Below are 21343 nucleotides of genomic sequence, written 5' to 3' on the forward strand. Positions count from 1 at the left end.
TAGCCATCTAACTGCCCTGTTAATACAGCGGAGTGTGTGAGAGAGCAAGAGGCCGGGCCAGACACTGGTGTGGCATACTGAGGGTCTATTTTTAGCCTTGGTTTGAGCCCTTGTCGCTAGCAAAGCAATCTGCCTCGGCGACGACCTGAAAGGAAAATACGGAGCATCAAGGCGTCTGAGGTCACTTGACCCAAGAATTGTGAGCGTTATCATCAGTGACATGCGGAATTCAGGACGGAGTGAGAAGTAAGAGGTTGGTCAGGTCTGGGCTGAACTGAAAACAGTTTGCAGCACAGCAGATCTAGAGTATCGGGGAGGGGTTGTTAAGGCTTAGAGACTGAACTGAGAACAGTTTATAGAGCATCTCTGGGAGGTTTCATTTATGGTGAATCACACAGGTCTGCCTACCTGTCCTTCCTGTTTAGGATGATTATAACATTTGGCATATAAAATGTTCTCTTTCTAAGAAACACCTGGCTGGTTTGTGTGCATTGTGACGTGTGTATGTTTTGGATGTGTTTTGCATTGCAAATGTTAATCCTTGTGTTAGTGTGTGTGTTGCTCACATCGCATCTCCCCTGCAGTAACATGCGGAACAGCTCCTGTTCTGGCCTGTCCTCCTGGTTCTCACCCACCAACACTCAGATAAACACCTCAGATTACAGTCCTGTTTGACCAAACCTTTATAACCTGAGAGCTCACAGCTCCATTAAGGGAAAATGTCTTTCAGCCTCCCTAGGCTTGAAAACAGATAAAGATCCTCATGCACCTCCTCACGTCACTCACTTTTACAGGGAGGTTTTGGACAACAGTAAATAAAAGGCTAGGAAAGGCCAAAAGAGGGAGGCACTAAATACAAACAGGTTGCATCTCAAATGGCACCCTATTCCCTATATAGTACACTACTTTTAAAAGGACCCATAGGGCTCTGGTCAAAAGTCGTGCACTATATAGGGAATAGGGTGCCACCTAAGAAGTCTCCCTGGAGAGGCTTATAGAAAGTTGTGAAGGAAAAGATTAGAGGGGGATCTTCTACTGAACTGGGATTCAGTGCTCTTACCATCCCCAACCCATCTCCGTGTTTAACAGCGGAACTAATGGCTTTATCCTTCAGCTACAGTATGCTGGCTTGTGTTTTGAGTTGAGGCGTCGATGAGTTCGAAGGGCAGGGGGGGAAAGCATTAGTCATATCAGCTTCTTGTAAACACCGTGCAATAGTCTACACATGGGGTAAGCTCTATGGCTGTATTCAAATCTACTGCATTTGAGAACAATTTTTGAAGTTGCTGCACTTCATTTCATGAATATTCACCAGGACTATGGGTAATTTGCTCTGACAGTGTGAAGTATTTTCTGGAGAGAAAAAAGTCCAACAGGGATCCATTGCAGAACAGCGGTTAGCCTAGAGGAGTTTCCACGAAAGCCTCGCTCATTCCCATCTGAAACAACACAAATAGAAGCATAGACCAGTGATGGTCTTGGACCTGATGTTAATTAACTCAAGGGAGCGGACACAGTTGAATGGCTTGGGTTGCTGCTGTTGTGTGAGAGGGAAGGTCTGTTCCAGAGACTTTAGTTCTCAGCATGACAACACACTGCACGACCTACTCTTGGTAAAAGGTCATGAATTTCTCCACATGGCATTACATTTGCAAAACTTCCAAAACTTTTGCAAGCATTTCGCCAACTCATCTCGTGGACAGACGACGTAAACATAAATGACGCAAAATTTAGCTAAGATTACTAGCCAACATATCAGTCAGGATGCAGACTGGAGGCTTGAAGAGTGATCGTTGCGTGTGGAAACATTCATCACGCGTCTATAAAGACAACAGTTCTCTCTGTGCCGAGCTCTACGGAGGGGAAGACAAGAGCAACACTAATGAATAACACCGGTGCCTTAACTCAGTCTGTGGAGGTTACTTGTCGCTCTAGGGGCTCCATGTGAGTTTCAGTACGTGTGTGTGCGCGCCTGACAAATAGTATAGGAAGGAGAGAGCTAAAACAAGTGTATGCTCGTGTGTGTAGAGGGAAAGAGGGTCCTGTGCTGAGCGAAGGTCAGCCATCTTCCTGCCTATAAAACACCGCCGCAGCCTTGTAGTGAAGCGCCTCGCAGAAATCTTAAATCACCACATTTCTGCTGACAGGATCCCTCCAGGCTAGGCAGCTCTAACGCAGTCACCCTCCCAGAGAAACACTAATGTATGACAGATCGCTACTAACCTACCTCTCAACCACACATGAAGCCTGGAACACGTAGGCCACAGCCAAGTCACACGTAAAGTACCACACGCATCCTAAATAAACAGGCCTATGCTCTGTCAACAGAAAAGTTATGAAAACCACAGCACTAAACTATTAAGTGTTTAAAGTCGTGATTTAAGGGAGGAGGCTAACGGTGTAATGTCAATGTTTTCATAAAGCTTACACAACTTAAGTGTTGTACTGCTAGTGTCATGTGTGGATATTGGACACATTCAGATTTTGCAGAAACATGATATGAACTGTTCAGCGCAGAAAAGACTGAGGCTTAACCGGTTTACTAGTTACACCAGGCTGACAACTAGTTCCATCTGTAGACCTACGGCCGTGTCTCGGGACTAGTCTAATTGATACAGGCTTGCGCTTCATCAGAGAGTTGTTTTTGTTTACTCACACAGCATCTGGAGGAGGGCAGCTGAGCCAGAGCTGTGGTGAAAATACTGAACATCCTTGGCTTCTTCCCAACGTGTTATGGGACTGGGGCCAAGCATGCAGCCCCTCTGCAGAGGTGAGAATGTCTAACGTTATCTGCCATGAAACTCAAGAGTTCCTGCCACTGAATTGCAGTCTTACCCAATGTCCTGAACGGGCTAAAATTAAGTGTAATGGACAAGGCTGCTCAATAGTGACTGCATTGGGCCATCTTGTGGCCAAACCCGGAACAACAGGTCCTGTGTTGAGACGATTCACATCCTGATTGCACAACTAAAGTACAACCAATCCAACTCAGCCACCTGGGTTTTCTGTAATCAAACACAGATTAAGCTAAATAAATATTGACAAATGATCGGCAACATCTATTAAAAGGGTATTACTATTTACATTTTTATGTAACCTTTGCTCAACTAGGCAAGTCAGTTAAGAACAAATTCTTATTTACAATGACGACCTACACCGGCCAAACCTGGACGACGCTGGGCCAATTGTGCGTCGCCCTATCGGACTACCAACTACGACCGGTTGTGATACAGCTTGGATTCGACCCAGACCGTCTGTAGTGACGCCTCTAGCACAGAGATGCAGTGCCTTAGACCGCTGCGCCACTCGGGAGCCCCCCTAATGGAGTGAGTGACACCTTTGCCTACATCTGCTGTGCACTGATCCACAGAAAGGCGTGAATAGCAGTGTGCCAATCAGGATCGTCTTTGTATATAGCAGCTCAAGCCACAACAAGTGATGCACTTTGTCAGTAACTGGTTAGTCCACATGAGTCCTATTTTTCTAACACGGTGCAGTTCACATGGCTGTCAACCTCAAACTGACGGAATAATGTTCTGCCCATATATCATGGAACGGTTTACATATGTAGACCAACTAGGAAATGCTAATATCTAATATCAACAGTTCGGTCTGGGGCAGTGATGTAGTGGTTAATGCCATTTCACAAAGAGAAAGTTGCAAGAGACATTCACCCTCCACTCCACCCCTGGTCTGGGTGCAGCAACAGTCTCACACCTACTACAGTTAATGTAATCAGTCGACAGTATGGTTGTCCTACATTCCTAGGAAGCACCAAACCCCAAAAAATGGGGCCCAGCCACAATCACTCATCATGTTCTTTAGTCTATCATCCATTATCTCCCATACTGACTAGGCTATAGTAAAGTCCACGTGGGGTGTCAGCAGCCCAGCCACATAACCTAAAGTCTGTACTGTAGCGTCCAACCTGTCTCATGCTGACTGTTCAAAGGTGCCCTTTGTGTTCCCACTGGGCCCCGCGGCCAGATGAAAGACTGGAGAAATACACCTTCGCCTGTTTGTTCGCCACACAGTATTAGTCCATTGTGAGTTAATCAGTTACAGTGTGTGTGGCCCAATGTGTGCACACAGACAAAACGATGAGGTGACACCATTCATTCGTATGTGAAGACTCAATAGCGCATTGAAGCCAAGTGAAGTCTGTTAAGATGGCGTCTCATGAAGACATAACCTGAAACATTTGAGCTACTCCAGGAAGTGACGCTGCTCCCTCTCATCGAGTAACTCAAGTTGAAGACCGACCGGGGTACTGCAGGCTGCCATTAGCAACTAAATTACCCTTATACTTGTGTGTGCGATCAAAAAAATTATAATAAATTGTTCAAGGACATACATTTGGTGTATTAGAAGCAATTACTGGTACCATGGTCTTCCAAAAATGTTTTTCCACAAAGATGGCATTTTTTCCACATTCACTATATTGGGGAATTAAGTTCTGATAACAAATGCCTCCCGTACCACTGTTGCCTTGAACTTCCATGGCTTCAATGAGAGGGGGCAGTTGTTCCCTTCTGGTTTGGCCTTATATAATTTGAAAATTAAAGAGGACTAAAGATCATATTTAGTTAAGAGTGATTAACACAATGTTTAGCATATTTCTGTAACACAGATTTCCAGTGTTCTAGTTGCGACACTCAAGGTGGGGGTTGGTCACTAGACTTGTTATGGATTATGCTCATATCGGTTGATAGTGATTGACGCCAGACTGGAGGTACAAGGACACACTGATTATTTACGGTTGTATTGATGACCTTCTGTGGACACCGATTCTGTAGCAGCTGACAAAGCCGCTGCCTTGGTTTTGAACTGCGAGCCTCTCGGTCTGGTGTTTCCAGAACATTTGGTGCCATCTGATTAGAAGAAAAAAGGGCCCGTCTCCAAGAGGCCAGTTAGGCATTCTCTGTGCTGGAGGCGTCTCCGTTACAACTTGTAATAAACCCGATTGACTTGCGATTAACTTGACCTACGACTGCTCCTTTTTGTCCAGCTAGATATTCATTATACCAAACTTCACGCAGTACCTGAAACGTACTGCTACACAAACAACTCTACAGAACACTGTAACCAGCTAGTGTACCGTAATAAAACCTACGTAACAGTCTTATCAAGAACCAGACCACTGGCAACATGTCCCTATCCCAATAGTATAGGCCATCAGTCACACATCTCCAATAATGAAAATTATCTGTAGCTGCATTCTACTTCCAGGGTCAGGAGAAGTAGGTGATCTGATACGTTCGTTTATACACTGAATCCAAAACAACTCCATGCTAATGAAATCCAAAAGGTTTCCCCTCAGCTTGAGAACCTTGGGTTGACCTAGCCACGGGACAGCCTAGCCTCCATTCCTCATTTGTTCTGCTATGGCTGTTCTCTAATCTGCTCTGATATAAAACTAAAGCCATAATGCAGGTCAATTGGATTTATGTTGTTGCGTGTGTTTTGGCTGGCCGGACTGCTCTTCTGTATATACGCTGATGTTCTATGGTAGGGCCTCCCACTGGCACATAGGTCTCCTAGACTGCCCCTCATGTTATTACATCGTCACCTGACCTTAAGAGTTCCATCAATGCATACTAACCAGTGTTGTTACAGGGATTCCCATCACTTCGCATAGTTTTACCAATGCTTTGATAGACTCTGAACAAAAATATATTTTTTAAAACGCAACATGCAACAATTTCAACGATTTTACCGTTACGAGTTACCGTTCATAAAGACAAATCAGTTAATTGAAATAAATTAAGCCCTAAACCACACATTTCACAACTGGAAATACAGATACATTTTTTTTTAAAGTAGGGGCGTGGATCAGAAAACAAGTCAGTATCTGGTGTGAACACGATTTTGCCTCAAGCACGACATCTTCACAGAGTTGATTAGGCTGTTGATCGTGGCCTGTGGAATGTTGTCCCACCCCTCAATGGCTGTGTGACGTTGCTGGATATTAGCAGGAACTGCAACACACTGTCGTACACGTCGATCCAGAGCATCTCGAACATGCTCAACGGGTGACGTGTTAGGGGAGTATGCAGACATTTTCAGCTTCAAGGAATTGTGTAGAAATCCTTGCGACATGGGGCTGAGCATTATCATGCTGAAACATGATGACGGCAGATGAATGGCACGACAACGGGCCTCGTCACGGTATCTCTGCATTCAAATTGCAATTGTGTTTGTTGTCCTTAGCTTATGCCTACCCATACCATAACCCCACCATGGGGCACGCTGTTCACAACATTGACATCAGCAAATCAGCTCTCCCACACGATGCCATACACTGTCTGCCATCTGCCTGGTACAGTAGAAACCAGGATTAATCTGTGAAGAGTACACATCTCCAGCGTGCCAGTGGTCATTGAAGGTGAGCATTTTGTTACTCTAGTCGGTTATGATGCCGAACTGCAGTCAGGTCAAGACCCGGATGAGGACAACAGGCACGCAGATGAGCTTCCCTGAGACGGTTTCTGACAGTTTGTACATAAATTCTTTGGTTGTACAAACCCACAGTTTCATCTGTCAGAGTGGCTGGTCTCAGATGATCCCACAGGTGAAGAAGCCGGATATGGGAGGTCCTGGGCTGGTATGGTTACATGTGGTCTGCGTTTGAGAGACTGATTGGACGTACTGCCACATTCTCCAAAACGACATTAGAGGCGGCTTATGGTAGAGAAATTAACATTACATTTTCTGGCAACAGCTCAGGTGGACATTCCTGCAGTCAGCATTCCAAATGCACGCTCCCTCAAAACTTGGAGACATCTGTGGCATTGTGTTGTGTGACACAACTGCACATTTTAGACTGGCCTTTTGTCCCCAGCACAAGGTGCACCTGTGTAACGATCATGCTGTCTAAAATCAGCTTGTTTATATGCCACACCAGTCAGGTGGATGGATTATCTTGGCAAAGGAGAAATGCTCACTAAGAGGGATGTAAACAAATTTGTTCACAACATTTTAGAGAAATAAGTATTTTGTGCATATGGGAAATTTCAGGGATTCTTTATTTCAGCTCATTAAACATGGGACCAACATTTTAAAATGTTGCGCTTACATTTTTGTTCAGTATACATAGGCCTAGTGTGATGAGCTGGAAATAAATTAGAAGGCATTTTACAGATATTGATAATTACACTAAAGTAGAGAAATGTGAAGTTTGAAATTAAATAATGCAGCTAACAGGATAAGTCACTTGAAAAATAAATATTAAAATGATTTTTGTTTAATGAACTACTTTACAATATTGTTGTGTGGGGAAAGTAACGCGTTACTACTATACTACTTTGCATTACTTCCATAAAAAAATAAATCTCACCATTTGTTTGACAGTCATAGGGAGCAAGGCGAGTGCTCTACCAAAGATGAGCTGCTGCTCCTACCTACAGTGCATTCGGAAAGTATTCAGACCCCTTCACTTTTTTCACATTGTTACGTTACAGCCTTATTCTAAAATTGATTAAATGTTTTTCCTCAATCTTCACAATACCCCATAATGACAAATCAAAAACACGTTTAGAATTTCTATAAAAATGTATAAAAAAAAAAAATATCCAGAAATGCCTTATTTACATAACTATTCAGACCCTTTATTAGGAGACCCGAAATTGAGCTCAGGTGCATCCTGTTTCCGTTGATAATCCTTGAGATATTTACAACTTGATTAAATCTCGTCCACCTTTGGTAAATTCAATTGATTGGACATGATTTGGAAAGACACACACCTGTCTATTTAAGGTTGAAGGAATTGTCCGTAGAGCTCTCCTTTGAACAGCTACAGCTGCTTACCCCCTCTAGCACCAAAGTCAGAGCACTCTCAAATGTTTTTTTGCCATCATTGTAAGCCTGCCACACCCACTATATATATATGATATGTTTAATACATGTAAGAATGTGTGAGTTTGTAACAACCCGGCTCGTGGGAAGTGAGGAAGAGCTCTTATAGGACCAGGGAACAAATAATAATAAATAATTTAGCTCTTTATTTAGCCGTCTTACATATAAAACCTTATTTGTTCATCAAATTGTGAATAACTCGCCACAGGTTAATAAGAAGGGTGTGCTTGAAAGGATGCACATAACTCTGCAATGTTATGTTGTATTGGAGAGAGTCTCAGTCTTAAATCATTACCAACACAGTCTGTGCCTGTATTTAGTTTTAATGCTAGCGAGGGCCGAGAATCCACTCTCACATAGGTAAGTGGTTGCAAAGGGCATCAGTGTCTTAACAGCCTGATTTGCCAAGGCAGGAAACTGAGTGCAGCCCAATCCAGAAATCTGGCAGTGGCTTTGATTACATTTTCACAGAACCGCTTGTTGCAATTTCGATGAGGCGCTCTTGTTCAGACATCGGTAAGTGGACTGGAGGCAGGGCGTGAAAGGGATAACGAATCCAGTTGTGTCGTCCGTTTCGGGAAAGTACCTGCGTAATTGCGCACCCAGCTCACTCAAGTGCTTCGCTATATCACATTGTCCGTAAGCTTGAGTTCATTTGCACACAAAATAAAATCATACAATGGATGGAAAGACCTGTGTGTTGTCCTTGTGTTGACCTGTGTGTTGTCCTAATGCAGACAGAGAAGATCTCCAACTTCTTAAATCACAGCCTCAAGTTTGTCCCGCACATTGAATATAGTTGTGTAGAGTCCCTGTAATCCTAGATTCAGATCATTCAGGCGAGAAAAAACAAATCACCCAGATAGGCCCGTCGTGTGAGAAACTCATCACGCAAACGGGCAGACAAGTGAAAATTATGGTCAGTAAAATTAAAAACTAAGCTTGTCTGTACGTTGTAAAAGCGTTACATGGTCGCTGCCCATATCATTGCATAATGCAGAAAATACACGAGAGTTCAGGGGCCTTGCTTTAACAAAGCTGTCAGGTACTTCACTTGGCAGCAAGATCCTCTCGGTGGATGCTGCAGTGTACCCAAGATCCTCTCGGTGGATGCTGCAGTGTACCCAAGTGGCGTCAGAAGCAACTGCTTGCACTCACGTTACCACTCCACTATTTCTCTGTCATTTTGTGCCATCAGTACAGATACCAACACATCTTGACCACCAAAGTCCATTTGATGTCACAAAGCTGTCCAGTACTATAAAAAATTCCTCTCCTGTTGTCCTGGTTTCCTGAAGAGGATGACTTCCTTAAAAATTGACCCCCCCCCCCCACCCATATAAAAGTAACGGACATATACTAGGAGCTGTGCCAGCCCCGCCACTTCTGACTCATCCAGCTGTAACGCATAGAATTCACTGGCTTGTATGCAAAAGCAGTAATTGTTTCAAAAACATCTCCTGCCATGTCACTGATGCGTCGTGAAACAGTGTTGTTTGATGAAGGTGTAACAGTATAAATTTAGACAGTCCCCTCGCCCATACCCGGGCGCGAACCAGGGACCCTCTGCACACATCAACAACAGTCACCCACGAAGCATCGTTACCCATCGCTCCACAAAAGCCGCGGCCCTTGCAGAGCAAGGGGAACCACTACTTCAAGGTCTCAGAGCAAGTGACGTCACCGATTGAAACGCTATTTAGCGCGCACCGCTAACTAAGCTAGCCGTTTCACATGGTTACAAAGGCATGGTCTGTATAGTTTTTTAGGGCCTTGTCACAGCCATATCAGCAGTAGCAGGAAGAATGAAGTCCTCCACAATAGTATGGGGTTTGCCTGTCCTAGCCACTCAGTAGCTCACCACATAAGACACTTTTAGTCTCATTCTTATTAAAATGGTATCTGTTGCTTTTATACATGTCTTACTCAGAAGTATTCTTAATTCTTGCTAAAAAAAACTCCTGTGGTTTATTCTTCAAATTGGCATGTTTCGTTTCTAAATGTCTGCGCAAGAGTGAAGGTTTCATCGAGTTGTGAGACAGTACTTTTGCACATATAACACACTGTGGCTGAGGAAAGGCACTACTCCCAATGTAAGTGAACCCCAAATCAATGTAGTTTTCATCATATTTGCACCTCTTCAATGGTCCAACGTCCCTGTCTGTTGTTCAGACATTTCCTGGGTAAGGTGGCAGTAGCTCTTCGGGTGCATCAGATTCACAACTGTCAGTGTCCGTGCTAGCTGGGTTAACAACGAATGTAGAATTACTGATGCTAGCACTGGATGTGCTCGTGGAAGCAGAACAACTTGTTGTTGACAGGTATAGTACTGCTGGTAGTAGCAGTACTACCAGTAGAGCTCGTACGTGTCTCTATGGACACAGGCCTTACTTTTTTAAAACCATTTATCTATTTGAGACAGAAGGAGCAACAGCTACATTTGGCTATATACGGCGTGTTAGTGGAATTCCCGCGAGAGAGTAATGGTTAATGTGATTGGATGTTCATTATTTGACTAGGCTTCCTGTATTTGACATTGTGTTGTTAATTAGCTGAACACTAGATGGTTACATTTTATTTTTGGCAGTGAAACAAGGCTACTCAGGTGAGAGAGAAAAAAACATCACCCAAATGTTTTGCCCTGTTGGAAAATCTAAATGGATTGTTTGAAAATGTGAATCACATTTTTATTTGGGGGTACCATCTGCGGCATTGCGCTTACCCCTGAGGCAACCCTGACAAAAGAGGGAGAAGGGCCTTGCTCAGGGAGGTCACCAAGAACCCGATGGTCACTGACAGAGCTCCAGAATTCCTCTGTGGAGATCGGAGAACCTTCCAGAAGGACAACCATCTCGGCAGTACTCCCCCAATCAGGCCTTTATGGTACAGTGGCCAGACAGAAGTCACTCCCCAGTAAAATGCACATGACAGCCTGCTTGGAGTTTGTGAAAAGGCACCTAAAGACTCTTAGACCATGAGAAACAAGATTCTCTGGTCTGATGAAACCAAGATTGAACTCTTTGGCCTGAATGCAAAGCGTCACATCTGGAGGAAACCTGGCACCATCCCTACAGTGAAGCATGGTAGTGGCAGCTTCATGCAATGGGGATGTTTTTCAGGGACTGGGAGACTAGTCAGGATTGAGGGAAAGATGAACAGAGCAAAGTATAGAGAGATCCTTGATTTAAAACAAAAGTGCTCCAGAGTGCTCTGGGACGAAGGTTCACCTTCCAACAGGACAACGACAATAAGCTCACAGCCAAGACCGTGCAGGAGTGGCTTCGGGACAAGTCTCTGAATGTCCTTGAGTGGCCCAGCTAGAGCCCAGACTTGAACCCAATCTAACATCTCTGGAGAGACCTGAAAATAGCTGTGCAGCGAGGCTCAACATCCAACCTGACAGTGCTTGAGAGGATCTGCAGAGGAAAATGGGAGATACTCCCCAAAGACAGGTGTGTCAAGCTTGTAGCGTGATACCCAAGAAGACTCGAGGCTGCAATCACTGCCAAAGGTGATTCAACAAAGTACTGAGTAAAGGGTCTGAATACTTATGTAAATATGATACTTCAGTTTTATTTGATATAAAATGTGAAAAAGGGGGTCTGAATACTTTCCAAATGCACTGTATTTAGTCAAAATCTCACGAGCCGCCAGGTCTGGTTACAGACTAATAGAGATGTATAGAGGGGACCATTTCCACTAGACAGGAAAACCCGCTATGGGCTTTGCCATCACAAAAGGGATCAATGGCAAAGATCAGAGGTGCGCCCTCTATACAATTCTATGGACAGCAGCTGTCATGACATTTCTCCAAACAGCCTCTCAGCTCGCATAAGAACTAACTGAGGAAACAAGTTGAGATCGGATCATGGAAACACGCCCGGGTAGAGATCTGAAAGTAACGCAGGCATCATTTGATAAATTAACTAACATTGCCCAATTTGAAAACGCGTTACTTCACTCCGTTACTCATAAAAAGCAGTCTGATTACGTATAAAAGTAACAGGTTAAGGCATTACCCCAACACAGGTGATTGCTAAAACAGGACAACTGATAGGTACAGCATTGAGAGTAGTAGTTCATGGAAATGTAAAAAAAGTATGTTATACATTTAATCGTTCAACTCATTGTTAGTGATAATTCAGTCAATTTATCATGATATGGATTTTTGTCCATGTCGCCAAGCAACTGATATATTTTCCCCTCATTCTTTATAGACGGGTTGGCTGTTTAGCAACAAAACCGATACGTGAGCAACTAAATCAGGCAAAACAGCCCGGATTGGCTTAGATTAAATTGTTAACCGTCTCCAATGTTTATTGAAAACAAATACATTTGCACAATGAGCTAACTTACAGCAAACATATATCCGACTTTCATGTGCACAAACATATAGCTTTGTTCTACCAACATTTTTCTGCATAACTTCCTATTCTTCCCAACAGTAGAAATGACAAACATATACAGTAAGAATATTATATACGAATTATCTGCCCATGTAAATTCCCAATTCAGCCCGCATAGACGTTGCACATTACATACAAAACAGACAAGTGTAGAGAGCGAGAGCCTTGCTATTGGGAGGCGCCGCCATAGGCAGACCTGGCTCTCAAGACAGGCTGTGCAGACTGCCCACAAAATGGAGGTGGAAACTGTGCTGCACTTCCTACCCTCCTGCCAAATGTATGACCAGACATATTTCCCCTCAGATTACACAGACCCAAAGACTTAGAAAACAAATCCAATTTTGATAACTCTCAAATACCAGTGCGCAATCACAGCAGCAGGATTTGTGACCCGTTGTCACAAGAAAAGGCCTACCAGTGAACAAACACCATAGTAAATACAACCAATAAATATTTTTGTTTCCCTTTTGTACATTGTAACACTGTACATAGCCATAATATAACATTTGAAATGTATATTCTTGAAACTTTTGTAAGTGTATTGTTAACTGTTATCCAGTTCACTTGCTTTGGCAATGCCAATAAAGCCCTTTGAATTGAGAGTGAAAGGCACAATCACAAGATGGTGCCGCAAAGCAGGCTATTGGCAAAGTAGTTTGGGTTACACACCTCCATCACAGTCACGTCATTGTTATCAACGTTCCGCAGACGCCGCAGCCACATTGAGGTCTAAAAGTAGAACGAGAGCGAATGACTATTTTGCCCAGAGATGTAGTAGATTTCCCAAGTCCCTTGTGCTCAGGTCCAGGACCCAGTGCTCAAGTCAGGTCACTGGGTCCACATGAACTCAGAACAAATTATTTACTCAGTCAGATATAGCATAGTGGCAAGTAGTCAAATTGTTTGCTATCCCTTTTTCTTTCTGTGCACACCAAAATCTTTTTGCATGTAGGCTACTGGTAATTTTAACAGGGTCACGTTCCACTGAAAAAAGTATGAACATTGTAGATTGAAATTCAATGTATCAAATTTCATTTATCACATGCACTGAATAACACTGGTGTAGACGTAACAGTAAAATACTAGCTTACAAACCATTCCCAAAGATGCAGAGTTTAAAAAAAAGAATAGTAACTAAACAAGGAATAAAATACACAAGAATAGAGCTATATACACAAGGAGTATCAGGTCAATGTACAGAGATCAGAGGTATTAGACATAGATATGTACATTAAGGCAGGGTAGGCATCAGGATAGATAGGATAAAAAAAACAGTAGCAGCAGCAAATGAGTGTAAAAGTATGTATGTTTGTGTTGTGTCGGTGTGAGAATGACCGCGTGAGATGGTTTGGGTACCATTAATTGACTATTTAGTAGTCTGGCTATTTAGCAGTCTTATGGCTAGAAGCGGGGTAGAAGCAGTCACGGAGCCTATTGGTCCAAGAGACAATGCCCTGATACGGTTTGCCGGACAGTAGCAGAGTGAACAGTCTATGGCTTGGGTGACTGGAGTCTTTGGGAATTTTTCAGGCCTTTCTCTGACACCGCCTGATATATACACTGACCAAAAAATATAAATTCAACATGTAAAAGCACTGGTCCCATGTTTCATGAGCTGAAATAAAATATCCCAGAAATGTTCCTTACACACAAAAAGCTTCTCTCAAATTGTGCACAAATTTGTTTTCATTTAACCAGCATGATCATTACACAGGTGCATATTGTACTTGGGACAACAAAAGGCCACGTTAAAATGTGAAGTTGTCACATAACACAAAGAGGTCTCAAGTTGAGGGAGTGTGCAATTGGCATGCTGATTGCAGGAATGTCCACCAGAATTGTTGCCAGAGAATTCTCAACCATACGCCGCCTCCAATGTCATTTTAGAGAATTTGGCATTACGTCCAACCAGACTCACATCAGCAGACCTCGTGTAATCATGCCAGACCAGGACCTCCACATCCAGCTTCGTCACCTGTGAGATCGTCTGAGACCAGCCACCCTGACAGCTGATGAAACTGAGAACAATTTTTGTCTGTAATAAACACCTTTTGTGAGGAAAAACTCATTGACTGGCTGATCTTGGCTCCCCAGTGGGTCGGCCTATGCCCTTCCAGGCCCATCCATGGCTGCGCCCTTCTAGTCATGTGAAATCCATAGATTAGGGCCTAATGAATTTCTTTCAATTAACGGATTTCCTTATAGGAACTGTAAAACTCAATTTAAAAAAAAAATTGTTGAAATCATTGCGTTTATATTTTTGTTCAGTATAGATGTCCTGGATGGCAGCGAGCTCAGCCCCAGTAGTCCCAGTGATGTGCTGGGCTGTTCGCGCCACCCTTTATAGCACTTTGCGGTCAAGGGCAGTACAATTGCCACACCAAGCGGTGAGGCAGCCATTCAAGGTGCTCTCGATGGTGCAGCTGTAGAACTTTGAGGATCTGAGTGCCCATACCAAATCTTTCCAGCATCCTGAGGGGGGGGAAGAGGCGCTGCAGTTCACGCTTCACGACTGCGGGTGTGTGGACTAGAGGTCGACCGATTAATCGGAATGGCCGAGTTTTCATAACAATCGGAAATCGGTATTTCGGGTGACGATTTGCCAATTTTTAAAATGTATTTTTATACCTTTTTTAACGAGGCAAGTCAGTTAAGAACACATTCTTATTTTCAATGACGGCCTAGGAACGGTGGGTTAACTGCCTCGTTCAGGGGCAGAACGACAGATTTTTACCTTGTCAGCTCGGGGGATCCAATCTTGCAACCTTACAGTTAACTAGTCCAACGTAATAACGACCTGCCTCTCTCTCGTTGCCTTCTCCAAGGAGACTGCCTGTTACGCGAATGTAGTAAGCCAAGGTAAGTTGCTAGCTAGCCTTAAACTTATCTTATAAAAAAAACTATCAATCATAATCACTAGTTAACTACACATGGTTGATGATATTACTAGATATTATCTAGCGTGTCCTGCATTGCATCTAATCTGACTGAGCATACACGTAGGCAGAAGCAGGCGCGTAAACGTTCATTCAAACAGCACTTTCGTGCGTTTTGCCAGCAGCTCTTCGTTGTGCGTCAAGCATTGCGCTGTTTATGACTTCAAGCCTATCAACTCCCGAGATGAGGCTGGTGTAACCGAAGTGAAATGGCTAGCTAGTTAGTGCGCGCTAATAGTGTCTCAAACGTCACTCGCTCTGAGCCTTCTAGTAGTTGTTGCCCTTGCTCTGCATGGGTAACGCTGCTTCGATGGTGGCTGTTGTCGTTGTGTTGCTGGTTCGAGCCCAGGGAGGAGCGAGGAGAGGGACGGAAGCTATACTGTTACACTGGCAATACTTAAGTGCCTATAAGAACATCCAATAGTCAAAGGTTAATGAAATACAAATGGTATAGAGGGAAATAGTCCTATAATAACTACAACCTAAAACTTCTTACCTGGGAATATTGAAGACTCATGTTAAAAGGAACCACCAGCTTTCATATTTTCTCATGTTCTGAGCAAGGAACTGAAACGTTAGCTTTCTTACAAGGCACATATTGCACTTTTACTTTCTTCTCCAACACTTTGTTTTTGCATTATTTAAACCAAATTGAACATGTTTCATTATTTACTTGAGGCTAAATAGATTTTATTGATGTATTATATTAAGTTAAAATAAGTGTTCATTCAGTATTGTTGTAATTGTCATTACAAATAAATAATTAAAAATAGTCTGATTAATCGGTATCGGCTTTTTTTGGTCCTCCAATAATCGGTATCGGCTTTTTTTGGTCCTCCAATAATCGGTATCGGCGTTGAAAAATCATAATCGGTCGATCTCTAGTGTGGACCATGTTAAGTCCTTAGCGATATGAACGCCAAGATCTCAACCCACTTCACAACAGCTCCGTTGATGTGGATGGGGGCATGCTCTCCCCTTTCTCCTATAGTCCACTATAGTCCCTATATAGTCCTATAGTCCACAGCTCATTGGTCTTACTGACGTTGAAGGAGAGGTTTTTGTCCTGGCACCACACTGCTAAGCCGGACTTCCTCCCTGTAGGCTGACTTGTCTCCGTCAGTGATCAGGCCCGACCACCGTTATATCTTCAGCAAACTTGATAGTGTTGGAGTCGTGCACGACCACGCAGTTGTTGGTGAACAGGAAGTACACGAGGGGACGAAGCACACACCCCTGAGGGGCCCCGTGCTAAGGGTCAGCCTGGCGGAGGTGTTGTTGCCTACCCTCACCACCTGGAGCCGATACGTCAGGAAGTCCAAGATCCAGTTGCAGAGGGAGGGACTAGTCCCAGGGTGGGAGGGCTGAGCGAGACTACAAATTCAAAGATGGCCTACTCTTCTATAGCCTACTCAAGGGAGAGAAAAACACACCTAGACCGTTTTATTATTAATGTGTTTTTTTGGGCTTGTGTTTCTCAACCAGGCAAAGGGTAGCTACTTAAAAAAGGCAGGTTAGTGAAGGTGAAGTGATCGCTCCAAAAACTCTTTCCCAGTCCACTTAGTAAACTGAAATACATTTTTTTGTCAGTTATAGTCTCGTCAATTGCCACTGAAAAATAGTTGTTTGACAAATATTTCAGTCACCATTTGCTGCCAAAATTAACACTAGTAGAAAAACCTTTTTGCTAGCCATCAGACCACGCGTATAATTTGTGATGTACAATAGGCTTACCTCGTCATAAATTGAGTAGCACATTTCAGACAATGCGTCTTACAGTGTATAACTCAATCAAGGTGTTACATAGAAAGCCAGCATTCTTCCTAGCGTCATTCTTAGCTCAGGCAGTAGGAAGCTCTCTCATACATTTATATGCAGATGATACGGTCTTATACGCAGCTGGCCCATCCCTGGATTTTGTGTTAAATGCTCTACAACAAAGCTTTCTTAGTGTCCAACTAGCTTTCTCTACCCTTAATTTTGTTCTGAACACTTCCAAAACAAAGGTCATGTCTTTTGGTAAATAATAATTTTCTTAACTGACTTTCCTAGTTAAATAAAGGTTAAATAAAATAAATACAAAAAATAAAATTATTCTTACCATTATTAGAAGAATGATGCTACATTTCCACATTCTAAGTGGGTAGAATGTGGCCGATACAGACATGACTTGATAAACACATCTTCAATAGAACACCTAGACCTAATTGGTGTGTAAATGTAAGCATGTGTAACTCTCCTCAAAATAAATGTCAATATGACGCAAACACTACGAACAGAATAGAGAAGCTACGTCTCAGATCTCAAGGTGTGAATTTGTGACACACAATATCTACGGTTTTGATAATGGACCAACTGAATAGTTTGACTACCAAAGAATTGCTTTTCTATTGGACTGGTGGAAGGCCTTTGTTCTGTTAACATTGCACAACCAACCCTGCCCCACACCCTTGTCATACCAGCCCTTCAGGGATAGAATTGTGCTTGCAACACCAGAATAGTGGGTTAGATTCCAATGTATGCATGAATGACAAAGTTGCTTTGGATAAAAGTGTCTGCTAAATGACATGTACCAGGATTGACATAAAAGGTTGCCCTATTGCCTAAGGCAAGTGAACTCTGAACAGTGACTCAAGTTGAGCCTCCTCTTAGGTTGCCATATTGAGCAGGTGAAACCAAAACTGTAAAAATAATTCCAATAGCCTAACTGATCTTTCTGGTTCCTTCCCCCCCATTGTTTAAGTGAAAGACAGACAATTTATGGCAGTCCAGCAATTTGAGCCTGCTCTGATAATTATTTTTTGCTGATAACTAAAATTATTTATTCTATCAGGTCTTTGATTCCTCCCCTGTGTCAGTAAAGGGCAGCTAGTATGGCATGTGAATTAACTATTTACATTCTCAGGCAATTGATCATAATCGTCAGGCAAAAAAATAAGACTCCTGACTTGCCTGATGGGCAAGTGCCTTTCAGACCTTAATGTCAAGCCATGGACACATTCTGATCTTTAAAAAAATACATTTGTGAAAGGAACGATGAAGTAACATTCAACTGGAACACCCAGTGAGACATATTTAGAAGAGAAAAAACATTAAATTGATGACAGTTCCTTAACACACGTACCATTCCGATAGGCCTAGCTACATCCTTAATAGGGACGACTACTAGTCTATACAACACAGTACCACCAATCCATACAGTAGTCATCTACCTGGGCTCTAAGGCCTACTACTGTAATTACTCTTTATGGTGAATCTCAGATTCCTTCTTCATTCCAATTCAAATGCAATAACACACAAACCATTCCAATAGGCCTAGGTCTAAAAAATCATACTATGACCCAGCACCTAGTCTATCTGCCTGGATTGGGCTCAGGCCTTACACTACTTACTCTTCATGGCGAATGTCGCTGATGGTCCTGTCTAGGGAGATCATGTCACTGGCCACCATGTTGAAGCCAAATTCCTTAATGCTGGCCTGGGCGGCCTCGTGGTACTCCGCTCCCAGGACGAACGGCTTCGCCCCCTCCCCAGGCCCATCCTGCACCCCGTGGGGCTCCGGCTCCTTAAGCTCAAAGTTCCCCAGGGTCCCCTTCCTTAGGACGGGTGCCGAGTAGACATTGGTGTGGGGCTTGAAGGTGACATACTGTTTCTGGATGACATTCTGCTGGTTCTGAGCACCGCCGGCTGGTTTGCCAGGAACCAGCTTGTCGTCTCCTCTGTTCTTCTGTCGGATGGAGTCCAGGTCCACCTCGACCCCTTCCACATGGGGCCAGGGGACCACGGGTTTGAACTGGTCAGCAATGTCATTCTTAGGCAAGAGGTTAGGGGCATCGCCCTCCTGCATAGAATCAGAGATAGATTAGCTAGGCCTATTGCTTTTCCAAGGCCTAAAATGGAGGGTGTGATAGATTATCAAGCAAGTTTAGCTGACAGCGGTAGCTACTAGCTTTTACAAGGCGTAAAAGGGTTAAACAGATGATGCTCTTAATCTAGGTTTGCAGGATCAGCAAAGGTCTTAATCTGCCCTACTTGACAGCTCAATTGGCTAACTAGTCCCCCAGCAATTAGCTTAAAGTCGAATTCCTTCACTGGCCACATTACGGTATGCACATGCGTTTATGTTCATGAGGTTCACAATAAACATCGCTAGGAACATTGCATAGCTAACCAATATAAATTACACGGCATTGTTTGTTTTAACACAGTATCACTTATCCGACAAAGACAATTACAGCTTCGGTGCGAGTCTTGACAGGTGTGAGTTTAGCTTCAGGGATGCATTAACGTAGATGGCTAGTTTTCCAGGCATTCCTTTTGCCAGCTGGCTACGTGTCATTTCAACAACGTTTTACAAGCTTGGTGGTGTCTTTTCATACAATGATAGCTATTGTCGAATTCGTGAGCAACAGGAGACAATTTTAACGAGAGACAGCTACCAGACTAAAGCCTTCCGGGTATGTTTGATATTGTCGTCAAAGCAAGCGGACATTCCGGAATGAGTGGGGTTCAATGCAGGAACGCTAGCTAGTTAACATTAGCTGTCTGGTTAACTAGTTAACGTTAGATACCAAAATGTATAAGCAAATGGTAGTCAGCAAGACTGTCATCAAGTCCCAATGACATTTTTGCACTCTAACGTTACAGTGGCTAGCTAAAATAGACCCAAACGCTAACAATCTCCATGACAACGACTCAGACTTGCTTGCTAGCTGACGTTAGCGACTTTAGCAACATGGTTAGGTAACGTTAGCCAGAATTACATGCCAAAAATTGTATAGGATGCATAGCTACAACAAAACACATGAAACATATAAAATGAACGTTTGACCAATAGAAAGCTGGTTGTAATTGAATACTTACCCGTTTAGCAAAGGGATTTTCGTCGTGCTCTATCGGCGAAAGGGAAGACCAAAGCACCACAAGCCCTAAGAATGTGGCAATAACTATTACACTACGAAGAATAAATCCAACTCTTAACCTCATTTTGAAAATAAGACCATCTACGAGGTGCTAGCTAACCTCGTTACTTCGTGGCACCCCTGCCTGCCAAAGCCAGTTTGAATCCCAAATTGAGCCAACCGTGCGCCTCTCCTGATTTGAATCCCTCTCGTCCGCATGTAACGTTATCTGCGCTCTCTCTCTGTCTGTCTGTCACACCGCCCTACTGCGAGCAAAAGTTGTAATATAAGCAGTGGCGACCCGTCATTCAGGGCAGGTGGGGGGGCTCTTTTGAGCTTCATTTTTGTTGTTGAGGGGGGCTTTCCTGTTTTGCATGTTATTTGGCATTAATACTTGTCACATATCAGTTGAAAACAAAGTAAAAAAAATCTAAATATATCATTAGAGTTAATAAAGCTGCATACAAACATGGTCTCTTTTTTTGTTTTCTTGACTAAGACAGCTCCAAAATGCAGGTGTTTCAGCCTAGCTCAGTGCTTTCTGTGGTGGGGCAAGCCAGCAGAAAATACGGAGCGTTGCTCAGTGTTCTGTTACACATGGGGCCACTACGTCCCCGCCAAGTCTAAGGGCAGAGCTAGAAAATTCAAGCTCCTTGGGTGCTGCCACAGAGTTACATTACTTCAGAAGGCTGAAGGTCACTGGCCACAGATAAAATTACGTCAAATCACATTATCTACAGTATCTTTGTTTGGACTGATCATGTCAACATCATACTTTCAAAATCTTAGCTATAAGTCATCATCATGAATCAAGTCGGCAATCTACTGGCAAGTCCTTTTTAATACTTGTCATAAGAAGATAAATAATTAAGAGAAAATATAGGTAAAATGTATCGGTGCTCATTGCCCATTGGACATGAACATTACACAACAAGCTGGAAATCGCAAATTCAACATTGAGTGGTTTGGAAGGAATCAGTCGCTAACTGCAAGCATTGCAAAGCAATCATTAGCCTGCTATTTAGTGGAGTGGCTGTGTGGTCCCAAGTCTAAGATTAAGGGTCTATTTTCCTAGTTTAAAATGATAAACATTCAACATTGGCCATGCTGTCAATGAAGCTTGATTTGTGCCGCACAGAAAACAACATCTGACTTTAGTGAGTTCAAGACAATTGGGGACTCGGGGAAAAACGAGCTACAACTGGGAAAATACATTTAGAACTTTCAACCAACTCGGAATTGTACA

The 21343-nt window shown here is 43.2% G+C and overlaps 1 protein-coding gene across 2 annotated transcripts in view; it reads right to left on the reverse strand.

The window, feature by feature from the left end:
• The window catches only part of LOC110534498 (N-acetylgalactosaminyltransferase 7), a 30849-nt gene extending 10441 nt beyond the window's left edge, over positions 1-20408 (reverse strand). Inside the window, exons 1-2 of one of the 2 annotated variants that reach the window (XM_021619377.2) lie at positions 20060-20408; positions 18589-19037 (exon numbers count right to left, since the gene is read on the reverse strand). In XM_021619377.2, the coding sequence (XP_021475052.1) occupies positions 18589-19037; positions 20060-20182 (572 nt within the window). In that variant the 5' untranslated portion in view covers positions 20183-20408. The remainder of the gene's footprint in view (positions 1-18588; positions 19038-20059) is intronic. The other variant, XM_021619376.2, reaches the window with a different exon arrangement.
• Positions 20409-21343: the final 935 nt, after the last annotated feature.

This window comes from Oncorhynchus mykiss, chromosome 10, assembly GCF_013265735.2.
Source record: "Oncorhynchus mykiss isolate Arlee chromosome 10, USDA_OmykA_1.1, whole genome shotgun sequence".
Taxonomy (NCBI): domain Eukaryota; kingdom Metazoa; phylum Chordata; class Actinopteri; order Salmoniformes; family Salmonidae; genus Oncorhynchus; species Oncorhynchus mykiss.